The sequence below is a fragment of the Grampus griseus genome, assembly GCF_964374135.1.
Source record: "Grampus griseus genome assembly, chromosome: 11".
Classification (NCBI taxonomy): Eukaryota; Metazoa; Chordata; class Mammalia; order Artiodactyla; family Delphinidae; genus Grampus; species Grampus griseus.
This window is the reverse complement of record NC_139005.1, coordinates 23,976,192-23,993,137: the sequence shown is the minus strand read 5'-3', so window position 1 is coordinate 23,993,137 and position 16,946 is coordinate 23,976,192. Positions and strand designations below refer to the sequence as shown.

The 16,946-nt window shown below is 35.4% G+C and overlaps 1 protein-coding gene across 2 annotated transcripts in view; it reads left to right on the top strand.

Annotated features, from left to right (window-relative positions):
• Window positions 1-16,946, top strand: part of ERGIC2 (ERGIC and golgi 2) — a 36,304-nt gene that overhangs the window by 103 nt on the left and 19,255 nt on the right. The window contains exons 2-5 of one of the 2 annotated variants that reach the window (XM_082665573.1): window positions 9,725-9,867; window positions 11,424-11,478; window positions 13,377-13,423; window positions 14,197-14,267. In XM_082665573.1, the coding sequence (XP_082521699.1) occupies window positions 9,762-9,867; window positions 11,424-11,478; window positions 13,377-13,423; window positions 14,197-14,267 (279 nt within the window). In that variant the 5' untranslated portion in view covers window positions 9,725-9,761. Of the gene's footprint in view, window positions 1-9,724; window positions 9,868-11,369; window positions 11,479-13,376; window positions 13,424-14,196; window positions 14,268-16,946 lie in introns of both variants that reach the window. The other variant, XM_082665572.1, reaches the window with a different exon arrangement.

The following is a 16,946-nucleotide window of genomic DNA, read 5'->3' as shown; positions in this document are numbered from 1 at the left end:
TGTTTGTTCCAGGGCTGTTCAGGGCATGAATGTGGTTAAAGGGGTGAGAGCCCGTCATAGCGTTAGCTCCCTGTCTTAGTTCCTCTCTTCCGGAGAGCGGGCCGGACCGGGGAGCCGGTCTACTTACCTTCCCCGGGGTCGTTACTGGCAGGACCCTGGGCAGCGCTGCGCCTGGAAGCTCCCCTTTTCCTGGTCCAATGTCTCTCCGCTGTCTTCCAACTTGAAGGAGTTTAGCTGCGTCCCCATAGCTGCTGACCCTGGCCCATTGCTTCTCACAGTGCCCCGTGCCCCGGTGGCTCCTCCCGTCCGCAGGGGCGGAGGGTCCCGCGTTGTGAAGACCAGCCTGATAGTGTCCCGATCGTCCCGGGTGTCTGGCTCCCATCCCCATTTCAGATACCAAATTCTTCGCAGCAAGTTGTGCTCTCTAAGAAAGAACGAGGTCTTGGCCTCGCCTCGGGAGGTTCGCACGCCGCTTAGGAAATTGAGAAAGGGGCAGGGCAGGGTGAGATGCTGTAGGAGAGACAGGTCCGAGTGTCACTACTTTTCTGAAACCCTTGAAGAGTTAAGAAGCCCTTGTTAGATAACATGTCAGCTCGTGGTAGAGAATAGCTTTGGGTATTGGTAGTATTTAGAATTAATAGGTCATTGTTTGAGAAAACACGTTCCAGTAACTTTTATATTTAGGATTTAGTGCCCTCGAGACAACACAAAGTTACAAAATACCGGTTAAAATGATGCAAGACTGGGTTTCAGAATCAGTTAAAGATGAAGATACAGAAGCAGATAAAGATACAGTTAAAAACGGGATTTATTTATTTGTTTGCAGTTGTACTTAGGTATTTCATTGAACTCTAGTGTACAGCCATTATAAAGAAATGAATTAGGCTTGTTCACTGAAGAATTCAGGACTTATGTTTGTTTACTTAATTTGTTTATTGATATTTCCAAATTGATGCAATTATTCCAGTTCTCTTAGAGGAAAAACATGAAAAAAAAATTTCATGGTTTTCTTCGGGGGGAGAACGTGGGGCGGAATTTCTTTCTTTTTGATGATGAACTTCAATCACAACTGACTGCTGTAATTGGTTGAGGGTACAAATCATAAAAATATATCAAGCTTGAAAGTCTCAGAGGAAATCAGTACTAGTTTGGAACAACAGCATCAAAAAAGAATTAGAAAAAATAATAAATTTCTTTGAGGATTAGTCATTTAATTGGAAGAAATAGTGAAACATTTTTAATAGAAGTTACTCTTTAGGCAGTCTGTGCATGCTCCAAATCCTATTCAACAGTTTTTCTATATTTATTCTGATTCTGCCTCTTAATGTCATGATGGGTAAATTAACCTCTTTCTGTCGTAGTTTCCTTATCTGCAAAATGGGAATAATAATAATACAACTCAGAAAGTGAGTGGTGATGATCAAGTGAGCTAAAACATACAAAACACCTAGAACAATGCCTGACATACAGTTAACTTTCATTAAATGTTAGCTCTTGTTATTTTTAAATTTTTGTTTTCTAACTTCTATACCTACTCACAAAATGTTGCCTTTGTTCTTAGTCAAAATATAGACTGAAGAAGATGCTTTTATAAGTAATTTCTTGGATTCCAAAATTGATTAAACTCTTCAGTCTATATGGTTAAAATGTCCTTAAACTCCATCTTCCAATTGCTTGCTTTCTTAAGCCGTTATCCTCTCTTAATTACTAAGGTACAGATTCCTCTTTCTACTACTCCATGCAGTCTTACTTAAGTCTAGGTCAGTTCTAGGTCATTTCTGCCCTAGGTGCCTTGTTAACCCATTCTCCTTGCTTTTGGAGACCTTCATTCTGTTGTCAATATATTTCATGTGGGCTTCGCTGGTGGCCCAGTGGTTGAGAGTCCACCTGCCGATGCAGGGGACATGGGTTCGTGCCCCGGTCCAGGAAGATCCCACATGCCCCGGAGCAGCTGGGCCCGTGAGCCATGGCCGCTGAGCCTCTGCGACTGGAGCCTTTGCTCCGCAAAAAAAAAAAAAAAAAAAAAAATATATATATATATATATATAATTTCATGTGTCTCTGACCTTTTCCTCACACTTTCCTTACTTGCTTAATTCAATTAATTTAATTCAATTTTGTATGCTTTTATTGAGTAGTTACTGTAGTCAAACCATTCTTTGAGGAGGAGGATGTTTGTCTTTGCTTCATCTTGCTACTAGGTACTTACAAATTGTTGTGTTGCCATCACTCTATAGTCTCTTCTTTTAACTTTCATTCTATCAATTTGTATAATCCTCAGTCTATTCATGTTATTATCGCCTAACTTCACTTTCCCACCTTCCTAAAGACTTTAACATAAACCTCAAATATCCTACAAGTCTTTGCATTTCTTTTGAGAATTAGAAATAGATATTTATCAAATGACTCATTTTTATCTTGATTAAAAACTGTGAGGTAACCATTATGTCTCCCTCCCTCCTTTTAAAACAAAATTATAAAAGAATTCTGAGAAGTTGAGGATCTTTTCAAATTCATCACATAGCTTGTAAGTGCCTAGAAGTCCCCCAAGTGTTTTTGATCACAAAAAACTCACATTTATACCATCTTACTTGGCTTCCAAGTAAACCTTTTTTTTTAAATCACTTGGAAGTTTATTAGATTTGTTTGAATTATGTTAGTGTAAATAATTTTAAAAACAAAATGTAACTCTGTTGTAAAAAGTTTTAAAGTAAAAAGAATGAGTACTTTTTTGATGTCTAGTGTTTGTAAAGTGAAACTAAGTTATCTTTCATAAAATTTATTGTATTCTAATGCAATATTGTCAAGTAGTTTAAAATTACATATAAGTCATAGTTTTGCTTTTCGTTTCTGAAGTTCAGTGATAGCCTGGATAATATTTGTTCCATCTCCTTTCTCATTGTTATTAATGGCTTGTGTTAGTTTCATAGGACTGCCATAACAAATTACCAACTGGATGGCTTTAAAAACTAGAAATTTGTTCTCTTACAGTTTGGGAGACTACCAGACTGAAATCAAGGTGTCAGCAGGGCCATACTCCCTCTGACAGCTCTAGGAAAGAAACCTTCCTTGTCTCTTCTAGCATCTGGGCAATCCTTGGCTCCTTGGCTTGTAGATACATCACTCTAATCTCTGCCTGTCTTCACATGGCATTCTCCCCTGTGTGTCTGTGTATTCTCACATGGCCTTGATAAAAGGGCACCAGTCATTGGATTTTGGGCCACCTTAATGCAGTATGGTCTCTTAACATCTTTAAAAACCCAAATATTTCCAAATAAGACCCATTCACAGATACCAGGGGTGAGGACCTAAAAGTATCCTTTTGGGAGACATAGTTCAACTCACAACAATGGCCATGTGTATTAACCAATTAAATATTTCTCATATTGTTAAATATACATTAAAAATAGAAGTTAGCTCATAAAGTGTGGGTAGCAGAAGATAAATTATGCCTCCATTTTTGTTTGAAGAAGTAATTAAACTTAATTCAGCAGACCATAAAAGTGTCATGAATTCTATATTTTAATTTTGGCAAAGCATCTGATAGTTTCATTATATTCACGTGGACACAGATGATGAAATACTAGCTGTTTGACATTTCTTAGATTGAGTGTTGATAATGTGTCTCTGTGTTCCAGCATGAAAGGTGGTTTCTTATTTCTTATGCAGTTTTTCAAAGCATTGTCTTAGTCTCAGTTGTTATCAGTGACTTCCTGGAATTTGCTTGTTTTATTTTTTAGTATACACAACAGTTCAGGAGAGAAATTGAAGATATGATACTGGACTGGAGATTGTCAAAGTATGAAGAGCATCACCAACTAATGGGCAAAGGAATCTAGCATAATGGCTCCTAAATTTTGTTAACCAGTACAAAAAAATGTATAGAAAAAAATCAGGGAAAGGGGCTGGACTTAAGGACTGATATAGAATTGCAGTTTTTTTTTTTTTTTTTTTTTTTTTGCGGTACATGGGCCTCTCACTGTTGTGGCCTCTCCTGTTGGTGAGCACAGGCTGCGAACGCACAGGCTCAGCGGCCATGGCTCACCGGCCTAGCCGCTCTGCGGCATGTGGGATCTTTCCGGACTGGGGCACGAACCCGTGTCCCCTGCATCGGCAGGCGGACTCTCAACCACTGCGCCACCAGAGAAGTCCTAGAATTGCAGTTTTTAATTTTATTAAAGAAAGATATCCAAAAACAAACAAAAAACTTTATCTAATTTTATCATTTCATAAAAGAAAGGACATTTGACACATTAAAAAAAAGGAAGGAAATAATCTCAGAATAAAAGACAGATTTTTAAACTGAATAAATTTAACTTAAAAAAAGAATCCTATATTGTCCTTGTTTTTTTTCACTTAGGTACAGACTAGAAACTTTTGTAACAGAATGGCAGTTCTGTGGTTCTGGAAACCACTGATCTAGGGTCTTTCTAAATGCATTTTTGAAAATGTCTGACTGAGCTGGATGGAGAGGCAAATAGAGTGGGAATGGGAGCAGTGGAACTGAATGACTGGGAGGAATCCAAGGGATTGAGAACACAGGGAAAATGAAGAGTAGATTCTTCCCTAGTGAGGAAATTAAAGAGCTGGCAAGATAATTGTTTCTGCTCAGAGAGGAAAATTGGTGATTTGGATATTAGAGGTGGAACAGTTTTAAAAGTTAAGAGGAGCCAAAGCATGGCCTTGTTCGTGTGTGGCTTTGTATAGAATTAAGATGGAAGTCACTGGAGAATATCTGTTAGGCTTACATGGTAAAAGGATTATCATTTTGAATGAGTGCCCGAGACTGAGTGTCATAGGGTGGTGATGGAATGGGGAAGAAGTGCAGTGAATGATCCAGGTGCTGAAGTCATTAAGGAAGTTCTAAATATATCCAGGTGTTAATGGAAGATGAATCAAGTGCTGAAGTGAGTTAGTGTACACTGTGGGTTGGAGTATGGACTCTGGAGCCAAGCTGCTTGGCAGTGAATCCAGTTTCTACCACCTGCTGTGTGGGCCTTGAAAATACTTGACTGGGGACTTCCCTGGTGGCGCAGTGGATAAGACTCCGCACTCCCAATGCAGGGGGCCCGGGTTCAATCCCTGGTCAGGGAACTAGATCCCACATGCATGCAGCAACTAAGAGTTTGCATGCCAAAGAGCCCGTGTGCTGCAACTAAGGAGTACAGAAGCCACAACTAAGGAGCTGGTGAGCCGCAACTAAGGAGCCCGCCTGCCACAACTAAGACCCGGTGCAACCAAATAAATAAATATTAAAAAAAAAAAAGAAAATACTTAACTGTCTGTGCCTCAGTTTCCTTATCTATAAGTGAATAAAAATAGTACTTTGTAGAGTCCTTTAGAGGATTAAATGAATTTAATATATGAAGTGCTTCAGATAATACCTAGCACATAATATGAAAGTTAGCTATAATTCTAATGTAGTATGTGTGTTTATTATTATTATTAGAAGATAGACTTGAAAAGGGAAGAGATGGTTGAGATATCATGTTAAAACATGCTACTTCTTTACCTGTGAGTCTCAGAAATGAAGTATGATTCAAAGATAATTACCACCAGGAGAACGTTATGTTTCATAAAGAGCAGGTAGAAGGATTGCTTTTAGAAAAACTGGAAGTTATTGGATGACTTGTTCATATCAGAACAGTGGCTCTATAGAGTAGATTGGCAGGTATTCGAGGTGGAACGAATTTTTGGTTGTAGGTTAATGCTGAGCTAACGAATGGGACTGGAGCAGCAGCAGAGTGGCAAGGTGCTCCACTGTAGAATAGAGCTGTCTTAGCAGAAGGTGAGACACAGCCTGCTGTTGTCCACCTTTCTATCCCGGGATGGGGGAGAGGCAGTGAGAGTGCCCTATGCATGCCCTCAGGGTCAGGCCGTGGAATCGTGAAAACTAGGAATGGAAGAGCCAGAGGCTGGGAGAGAGCCAAGTGAGTACACTAGTTAGATGATTAAGGGAGGAGTACCGGATAGGTTATATGAAGTGTTAGAGGGTTGGTAAAACTAGCTGCTTTCCATATCTTTATACGTACATGTAATTTACAAGAAAGCATTTATAGAGCTCATTACAATATAGAAAATTTAGAAAGTAAAATTCACAGTTTTATTCATTTGCTCAACAATGCTATACCTACTATGTGCCAACCACTGTTGTAGGTGCTAGGGATATACTGTAGTGAGCAAAACAAAAATTCTTCTTGTAGATCTTATATTTTTACATATTTACTTATCTAAGTATGACTGTTTTGATTGGAAAGCTGTGCTACCGTGAGTTTTTCTGGGGAAATTTCCCACCTTCCTTCTTTCCTTCCTTCCATAAATATTTATCAAGTAACCTGCTGTGCATTGGAGATACAAAGATTAAGTTAGACATGGTTCCTGCCCTAAAATTACAATGGAGAAAACAAAATTAAACAAGCAAGTATACATAGTGTGATAAAGGCACAGTGTTCTAGGAGGCCATGCTATATAACTCATATCTTTGAGGTCATAGAAGTTTTTTTTTTCCCCTGAGAGAGATATTTAGACAGACTTGAAGAGTAAATAGGAGTTAGCCAAATGTAGAGGTGGGGGAGTGGGGGAAGGATATTTATAGTAGAGAGAATAGCATGTTTAAGGAATAGAAAGTGATTTAGTATGGTTGGAACTAAGACTTTGAGGGATTGGGTTTTGAAGCGAGGTAAGCAGGGCCTGTGTTTTGAGTGCTTTGTAAACCATGTTAGGATAGGGTCCAAACTCTTTAAATGTAATGGGGACCTATAAAAATATTTTAAAATAAAATTTATATGATCAGTTTTATGTATTAAAAATATTATTGATTGTTGTGTGGAGAGTGAATTGAAAGATTGAAGATTGAAGCAATGCAGAGATGGATTATGGCAACTGAGACTAGGCTCCTAGTAAGGAACTTCTCAATGGGCCTGGAAAAGAAATGACAGATTTGAGAGAAATTTAGGAAGAGTTTAAGTCTAAGGATGCAACTTATGTTTCTAGCTTGTGCATTTGGGTGCATGTGTCATCATTAACGAATATAGGGACACAGGAGGAGAAACAGGTTTGGTAGGGTGAAGTATTTATTTTTAGACTTGTTTTGTCTGAATTGTCTCTGGAATGCCCTAATGAAAATGTAATAGAAGACAAAAAGATATACATGTCTGCAGAAATATTTGGACTGGGAATAAAGATTTGAGAGGAATCAACATGTAGATAGAAATGGAAGGGATGGGAGATCACTTGGGGGAAGTGTGGAGGTTGGGAGGAGGGCCTAGTGCCCTCTGAGAGGAAGAAGAATCTGCAAAATAAGCCAAAGAATATCTTAGAGGTAAAACAAAAATCAGGAGTATAGTATTACCTAAGCCAGGGTAAGAGACTTTCAAGGAGAAAAAGAAGTGATGAATAAGTGAGAAAATACATTTTCTCAGAAGCAAAATTGATTAAGGGCTAAAAATTGTCCGTTGGGTTTGGTACTAAGCAAGTTGTTAATAACCTTGCTGAGAGCAAATTTAGTTGAGAGACAAGGAAGTAGTCTCAATATATGAATACGGACAACTCATACCTTTAAGTTTTGCTGTAGATATGCAGCTGGAGATCTATACAGTAGTTGGAGTTGGACTTGAGCTTACGTGGAGAGTTTTGTCTTAAAGATAAGCGGCTTGAACATATTTATTATTTAGCCCCTGTAGGAAAGAATGAGTATAAATTGAAAGATGGAAGAAGGATCAGTCTTGGTGCCGTTACTGCTAAGCAGGTACAGAAAATAAATTTGATTACTGAGTTGAACAAACTTGAGGAACATGGCTTATGCTTAATAAACACTCAGAAGCTTAATTTACAGATGAGAAGAGCAGTTTTTTGTTTGTTTGGTTTTTTTTGCAGTATGCGGGCCTCTCACTGTTGTGGCCTCTCCCGCCGCGGAGCACAGGCTCCGGACACGCAGGCCCAGCGGCCATGGCCCACGGGCCCAGCCGCTTCGCGGCACGCGGGATCCTCCCGGACTGGGGCACGAACCCGCATCCCCCGCATCAGCAGGCGGACTCCCAACTACTGTGCCACCAGGGAAGCCCGAGAAGAGCAGTTTTATAACTGTCATGGGGATCAAACACTGTCATCTCTTGTCTACATGTTCTCTTTTTTCCTTAGGAAAACCATATACATGAAATGCAAAATTATATTCTGAAGGCCACTTTTGAGCATGGAATCAGCAAGGGGAGTTAGTTGGGTATTTATAATGGCAAATGAAATCAACCCATTAATGCATTTAGCTTCACTTTAGGGCAGTGGCTCCTTCATGGACTGATTAGTAGTGCCTCTGGTTAGGTCCTGCTCTCTTTTGGACAGTGTTCATGATTACTGCCAGTTTTTACTTCCCTGAGTCTCCTTTTTTCTCCATGAATGCTCTTTCTATGGTCTGTTCTTTCTGTATTAATCCTACTTAGATTTCAGACAAGTCTTTCTGCTTTCTTCTAGAGACATTCTTTTAGTGACTTTTTCAACCATTTAACTTATTCTGTTATGTGTTGATTTTATCAATACAACTTTGATTTCTGGTAATGCTTGTAGTGTCACCTATAATATTATTTATATAAATCAGTCAGATAAAAAAAGTATATAAAGGGCTTCCCTGGTGGCGCAGTGGTTGAGAGTTCGCCTGCCGATGCTGGGACACGGGTTCTTGCCCCGGTCCAGGAAGATCCCACATGCTGCAGAGTGGCTGGGCCCGTGAGCCATGGCTGCTGAGCCTGCGCGTCCGGAGCCTGTGCTCCGCAATGGGAGAGGCCACAACAGTGAGCGGCCCGCGTACCGCAAAAAAAAAAAAATTATGTAAATATTTGAGATTTCAGTTATTTTTATGGCTAGCATATTTTAGATGTAGTTGGCATATTGATCAAAAAGAGAATAGCAAGCAATTTTTAAATAATATTTTTATTATAAAAGCAGATAATTTGGAAAATCCAAAATTTTGTAAAGAAGACAAAATCCTCCCATGATCTACTTACAACATTTTGTGTATAGGCTTTCAGTTTGTTTCCCATATATCTTTTTCCCTGTCTCCCATAAAACTGGCATATGGCCTTCTGGTCTTTGCTTAATGTATTATGAGTATTTTCTTACATCATTAAGTGTTTTCTTTTATAAGATTTTCAGTGTTTACATAGATTTAGAACTTTTAATTCACTGTAATTTGTATATTGGATACGAGGAGTTCGTTTCTATCTTCAATATTTAAAAATAGCCATACAAGAAATATCCTCATCAAATTTTTGTGCACAACACAGATATTTTCCTTCGGATACATTCCTAAAAAAGGAATTTACTTAGAATAAGAGCGGTGAATATTTATGTTCTTGTTAGCAGTGTATGAGCATATCTACTTTACTTCATTGTCATCCATTAATGGGAATGTATTATTTGTATGTGTTTTGTTAATTTCATAGGAGAAAAACTTTATTTTAATTTGTATATTCAAATATTACAAATGTAATTGAATTGATTTTCACTTTTTTTGGCTATTTAATGTGTTTGTGTGTGTAAATTGCCTGTCATTAGTACTTTTTTGTCAGGGTGGAAGTGGAGAAAAAAGAGGTGTGGATAAGTGTTAAGCTTTTTTTCTCAAGGAGGAATAAGAATGTTACGTTGTTCCAAGGACATTTTTCAGTTATCTAAAAATAAAAGAAACCTTTTAATCTTTTTTGGAGGATTCATTTATTCATTTTTTATTCCTTAGCATGACTATATGAAAGAAGAAGAAGGTTTTCCTGAAGATGAGGCGACTGAATCGGAAGAAAACCTTAAGTTTGGTGAAAGAGTTGGATGCCTTTCCGAAAGTTCCTGACAGCTATGTAGAGACTTCAGCCAGTGGGGGTACAGGTGAGTATCAGTTCAAATTAAAACTCCTTCAGTAAGTGCAACTTCTAAGTTATCAATCAAGAGCATACAGAAATGTAGCCATGAGAAAGAACTCATCAATGAACTGTGCAGTAACTTTATAGTTGGTCTGTCCTCATGCCACACTATTTGCCTTAATTTTATTCTTATATATATTCTTTTTTGCATCCAACCCAATGCAGTCTATGCATTTAGCAGTGTTTATTAAAATATTACTGAACAAATTAATCCAGTTTTACTGCTTTGGTGCTCTTGAGTTATGTATACGTATATTAACAAGATTATTATATGTAAATAGAATTGAAGTTGTTTAATGATGTTGAAACTGCCTCAGTCTGTTTTGGTTAAGAATAAGTCAATTTAGACATGATAATAAAAATTCTTAAATTTCACATTACTGAAGAGAGGCAGCATAGGGTAATAGTTAAGAGCTTAGACTTTGGAATCAGACTGTCTATATTTAAATTCCACCTCTGCCCCTTCCTAAATACTTGATCTTGAGGAAGTTAATCTGTCTATGCTTTAGTTTCTTCTTCCATGAAATGGGGATGCTATCAGTATTTGCCAGGTAGAGTTGCAGTAGCAATTAAATAAATTAATATTTATAAAATGCTCAGAGCAGTGCCTGGTACAGATAGTAGTATTTGTTAAATAAATAAATAATGAAATATATCAGAAAAATATGCAACTATAACAGTATTAACTATTATTTCTTTCCCCATGAAGAGCTGATAAGACAATATACTTCCCATAAGATTGACATTTCATTTAGTAAAATGTATAATAAATTGCTTGCTATTTCTAATCTCTTGTGATTAACTTTTGTTAATGAAAATAGTACAAGTTCTTGATGCACAATCCATTTTAAGTGCAGTTTGTCATAGTATATGATAGTGCTTTTTCTTTTTGTTAGATCTTTTAGTTTTATAAATGAAGTGAAATACTTAGGAGCTTTCAAAGTAGAAAGTTTTATTAGAGATTTGGAGATGTTATTTGAGATTCTGACACAGATTGTTGTGGATTCTTAGGATCTAAGAAATTAAGCTAGTTTTTTTTTTTTTAATTGGACTATAGGCATGGATGCATTTTTAATTATGAGGGGACTACTTTCAAATTTGTGTTGTGAAACTTATGCTTACTTTCATCATTTATCTTATCTGTGACACTGCTATATATAACAAGGTAAAAGTTTTATGTATTTGTAGAATTTTGACAAATCTATTTAGTGAGAAATGTCCTTCGTATTGAAGAAATAAAATGCTTTCTCAATAGTGCAAATGTTTGTGTTCATTAAATCTTCATTTTTGAGCTGTTTTAGAAAAAAATTTATAATGACTATTTTAAGAAAAACCTTTTATTGTATTCATTCATGTGGCAATCATATTAGGGTATTCTTTGCTAATTTTAATCTTACTTAAAATGGTTTCCTGCTGTTTACCTTTTAAAAATTGTTTTAATTCTTTCCTTTTTTGTTGGTTTCTCAGTTTCTCTAATAGCATTTACCACTATGGCTTTATTAACTATAATGGAATTTTCAGTATATCAAGATACATGGATGAAGTATGAATATGAAGTAGACAAGGATTTTTCTAGGTAACTTTTTTTTTGAAATACCTTTAGATTTAAATTGCTCTGAAGGTAACATGTTAAAAAAAAAAGTCTAACCTTTTATACTTGGTTTATTTTAATTCTGAAGAAATAGTACTGAAAAATCCTCATTAATTGTATGCATTAGGTAAAACATTTTAGAATAATTTGAATACTGGTTAAATTCTAAGAGAAAGGTTCTCTGATTGAATATGCATTTGTTTAAAAAGGTTAGGAGAATATGTTTTTCCTTAGATGTTGAAATGACGGAAATTGTTTGATGTTTTGAAATTGTTTACTCTTTAGATTTTGAAGTATCTTACTGATCTGTGTGAACTGGAAAGTAAATTGTCTAAGGTTACATTGTTTATGCTTATAGCTTGATTGTTGTAAATTGTGTATAAACTATATTTTAAGGTAAACAGCATCACTTTTAAACCTTTGAAAATATTAGTACCTTAATTAGGAGACAAAATATACTTTATTTGTATTATTTGTATTTTTTAATTGATTGAAGATAACAGGTTTATAATACTTAGATTGCACTAGATAGCAGGAAACATTTACTTCTCAATTTCAGTTCCAGCTCTGCCATTTACTAAGTATGTGACTTTAGGGAACTTACTAAATCTATTTCTGCGTGTGCTTCAGTTTCCTTTTCTGTAAAATGGGGATACTAATTATAGTACTTTCCTCTTCAGGTCAGTGAGAATTCAGTCAGTCAACATTTGTAATAGTTGCTGTGTAACCTTGGGCAAGTCATACAACTGACTTCTTTCGGGCCTCAGTTTCTTGATCCATAACATCAGTGTTATTCTTAATGCCATTAGTTTTTAAGGAATTTGTTGTTTTTCTTATTTTGGTTTTTTTTAGCACCAATGAAATAATTTTTATTCTTTCTAAATGAAGTCATGTAGTTCACCACATAAGTGTAGTGGGGATGCCTAGAAGCCTGTCTGCTTGACCTCACCCTCTTCCTATAAATCTGAGCCTAAACCCCAGGGTTATTTGGAACACAGTTTGAACTCTAGACTACTTTAAGACTCTGTGAAGTTCTAAAAATCTGTACTCCCTATTGAAACCGGATGAAAATTATTAGAGTGAAAAAAAGTTTTGATAGGAAGCGCAGGACAGGACTGATCCTGATTGTACTCATTCTGTTATTCATGGCACTGATTCTGATACTTGAAAATTAATTTGATTTGAACTAAATATTTGAAAATAAGGCATTGGTTGAGCCTTTTTAAAAGGCCATGCAAAACTTTAAGAATCAGGTTTTGTGGGGTTTTTTTTTCTGGTAATTTGGGTACATTCATCTTGAGTCACACAGACCTAGTTTCCAATATGCCACTTCAGTAGTTAAGTGGTCTTAAGCCAGGCATTTATTTAAACTGCCGTAAACACCATTGGCTTATTTGTAGAACTGAAGCTATCTACTTTATAGGTCCATGGTAAGGAATAAAGAGGATAGTATTTGTAGGACATCAGGTACAATGCCTGATGTCTGGTATTTATTTGGTAAATAAGGAGAGAAAGGCTTTCAATTCCTAACTTTTGATTTTGAAAGTTTTGTATTGTTTAATGGCATAGTCTACGTAAGGTTTATGTAAACAGAGGTTAATACTTTTTTCTGAGTTGCTTGGACTTACTAATTGTAGAATTGCCATTAAAATGAAGGATACTGTGTTAAAAACTTGTGAAATCAGAAAGACTTTTGGAATTATTACAAAATAGGATTTTTACTTTTAAAGTGCCTTTGTTTTGCCCATATGAATGCTATCCAAGTTCTAATTGACATATTTTATTCTGTATGAAGTCCAAGTTTTTCATAGATCAGTTGATTTATATTGATCATGTTTTGTTGATCAATTGGTAGGTTCTAATGTTTCCTTTTTGTCTTTTAGCAAATTGAGAATCAATATAGATATTACTGTTGCCATGAAGTGTCAGTGTAAGTATGTGTTTAACCTGATGATTGCATATATAGATTATGGTTTAAACAGTTGCTAGTAAAAAGTAAAAGCCACTGGTTGTTTTAACTTTATTTTTCCTTTATGATATCTTAATTTAAGAATACAAAGTGTTTTTCTCCCCAGCTTGTATTCTTTAAATTTCTTCTCCATAAAGAGATTTAACTTTCACATTAGTATAATTAAAATGAAAGAAAATTGGAGGAAATTTTTATAAATCGAAGTTCTAGTTTAGGTATATCCTTTATTTCTTTCTTGTTTGGCATACTGATTTTTACATCCACATTCCAGAAACATATCCTCTTTCACAGTTTCAATTTACTACCCTTTACTTTTACTTCTGCATATTAAAATACAGATCCAAATCTTTTGAGTTAATGGTGATGTTACCCTTTTCTGTTTTCTTCGCTGGCTTCACTTAATTATACTGGTAGAAGTGGAAAAATGTTAATATGCTAGATAGATAATGTTTGAATCAGTATAGTTCTCAAAAATGAGGATGCTTTTTCATCTTAAATTGTGTCTTAAATTACTGCTTGAAAAGTAGAGACCAAGAATTCAGTAGTTCAGACAAAATTTTTTAAAGTGTGAAATCATTTTATCCAATTAAGGAAATTAATTTCTAAAAGATTTCATCTAAGAACAACCTTAAATCTCTTTTCCTTTTCCATTTATTTTTTCTTATGTTAGTGGTTAGTGGATATAGTTTGACTCTCAGCATAGAATATAAAACTTCTAATTCTTTTCTATGCAGATATTGGAGCAGATGTATTGGATTTAGCAGAAACAATGGTTGCATCTGCAGATGGTCTAGTTTATGAACCAGTAAGTTTGATTTACATGTTCTTTTAAATAGTATGCTTTGAGGAATTGTTCCCTTGAAGACAGTTTTGATATTTGCTTTTAATTTTGTCTGAGCTAGTTTTTTAAAAATATATTTTCTTAATTCAAAAGTAGTATACAACATTGTAAATCAGCTATACTTCAGTAAAAAATAAAACAAAAACAAAACAAACAGAAATATTCCATATTCTTTGTAAACATATAGGGGGAAGAAAAAATTATATCTAATTACCAAATTATGTAAATATAATTACCAAATTATATCTAAACCAAAGCCTTGTTAGCATTCTGGATAAGCCTCTATAATCTTATACTTATTTTATATTTTTTGTTAATGCTTCCTAACAGTTTCCTTTTCTCTTTTATACAGTTGCTATAGTGATGAAATTTTCTTCTTTTCTTCTAATGATTTGGAAATTCTATGTCTTATTTGTATTCTTCTTTTACCAAATTTAAGTTCTTAAAAACGTTTGAGCTATATTTCTCTTGTAATCAAGAATGAAGCATTATCTAAGAGGAGAAATTTCATATGCATTTAGTTCTTCCTCTCTCCTTCACACCTCCATTTCCCAGACCTAATGAAATACTGACATTCTCTTATTGTTTTCATAGTACAAGTTGTGTGTAATAGAATTAATTTGTTAGAAAACACCATCACATTACAGGGGCAGGTATCACATTACAGGGGTGGGTGATAACAGGTCATGATCAGAACTAGCCCTAAAGAAGCTTTAGAAAACAAAGCATGGAACTCCCAGCTACTCTGCCTTGCTGACTGCTCTGTTGGCATTGTGGTACTTATGTTTACCCATGCGTTCTTGAGTTGTTTTGTTTACCATTGACAGTTGTGAACCCTCTTTAAACAAAATTGCAAAGTGAAGACTAAAGGTGATGGAGGAGGATTAGAAGTAACTGAATAGGTGGAGGAGAAAAAAGGGAAGCTCTTAGTTCAGTTTTGATTACCAAATTATTTTTAGTTTACATGAACAAAATATATTTATGCCTTTTGATACACACTTTTAAAATAAAATTTTCTAAAGAAAAAGTAACTTTTGTTACTGCCACTCTGAACCACCCTACTTCCTACCTCCTGTATTGCCACTCAAAAAATTGATATCAGTAATTTTAAATGAGGTTAAGAACCTTACAAATTCAGGTACCATGTTATTGCATGTTAAACTATTATCTGGAAATTTAGATCTAGGTGATTATTATCAGACACTAACATTTGTATTCTGTTTCATACTATTTTAGGAATAATTATTCAACTTTATGTTTTATTGCTTTTACTTTCTACCCTTCTTAGTTTCTTTATTTTTGTTTATCGTTTTGTGAGGGACTTTTTGTGACTTCTTTATCAGCAAGAATATGTGGGTTATGTTTTATGACAGACCGCCTATGTCATTCTGTTCTCAATACATGTAAGGTTGGCTGAGGATAGAATTCTTGCTTTATGGTGTTTTACACTCAGAACTTTATAGACATTCCTTTATTGCCTTCTGGCACAATTTTTTTTTTCTTTGTAGGTAACATATTTATCTACTTATATGCTTTTTTCTTTTACTTTTGAAATTCAAATATTTATCCTGTATATCCAAGTGTGGATCCCCTTCAGTTATTTTTGGCTTTTGATGGTATTAATGATCTGAAGTTTTAAGTGTTATTTTGCTTGTTTGTTTGCTTTAATGATGTTCAGAGTAACGGTTTTACCTCTGTTTTTTAAAATTCTTATCAAGTGATGTTGAATTTCATGGAGTGGTTCTCAATATTTTTATCAATTCTTGCATAAGATGCATATTTTGAACTTTATCTGTGAGTTCTGGGAGATGACCTTGATCCAGCAGGATCAATCTTTTTTTTTTCAATGCCTTCATTATGTTTTAAAATTCAGTGATTATATTTTCCACCTTTGATATATTGCAGATCACTCCGTTTTTTTCTGTCTTCATGATGATAAATCTCATTGAGAAATAATTAGAAAAACTTCACTTTTCTTCTTCTTTTTAGAAATGGTATCACAAAGGAAAATTAGCCCTCGGACCTCAGATTTACCACTTCTTTCAAATTGATGAATCTTTTTGTCTATCTAGCTATCTAGCTATCTATTTTCTTGTTCATCTTTAGGATGGGAAAATAAATGGCCAGTTAACTGACTGAGAGTTGAGATAGACTTGAGTTATGTCGGTTCCCTTTCCCTCCCCACCCCCACTTTTTTTTTTTCCAGACGTAAATGAAAGGAGAAGGATATATAGTTTAGATATACTGTGTTTCTTCTAAGCAAAATTAGAGTTTCAGATGCTTTTGAAAAGAAAGGAGGAAGTCACATTGGGTTCAGGATGGCAGAGTAGTTCACCAGGGCACCCCACATTTCCTTTTCCGTATTTGTTTTGACAGGTTAAATTTAGCTAGGGTAATTCCTTTTTTCTTTAACTGGTGTGACTGTCCTCATTAGCAGCCAGCTGTAGCAGTAGTTTTGCTTAATTTAGAATACAGTCCAGGTCACATGTAAGCTGGGAATAATAATGCTGTGGAATGCCCTTTGTGATGTGGTCTCTGGTACTCGATTGAACTGCTAGAAGTCTTCTTAGGATGGTGACTGTCTCTTCCTCAAGTGTCTTGTTATCTTTTATCACCTGTTTTCCTCTGTTACTCTGAATTGGG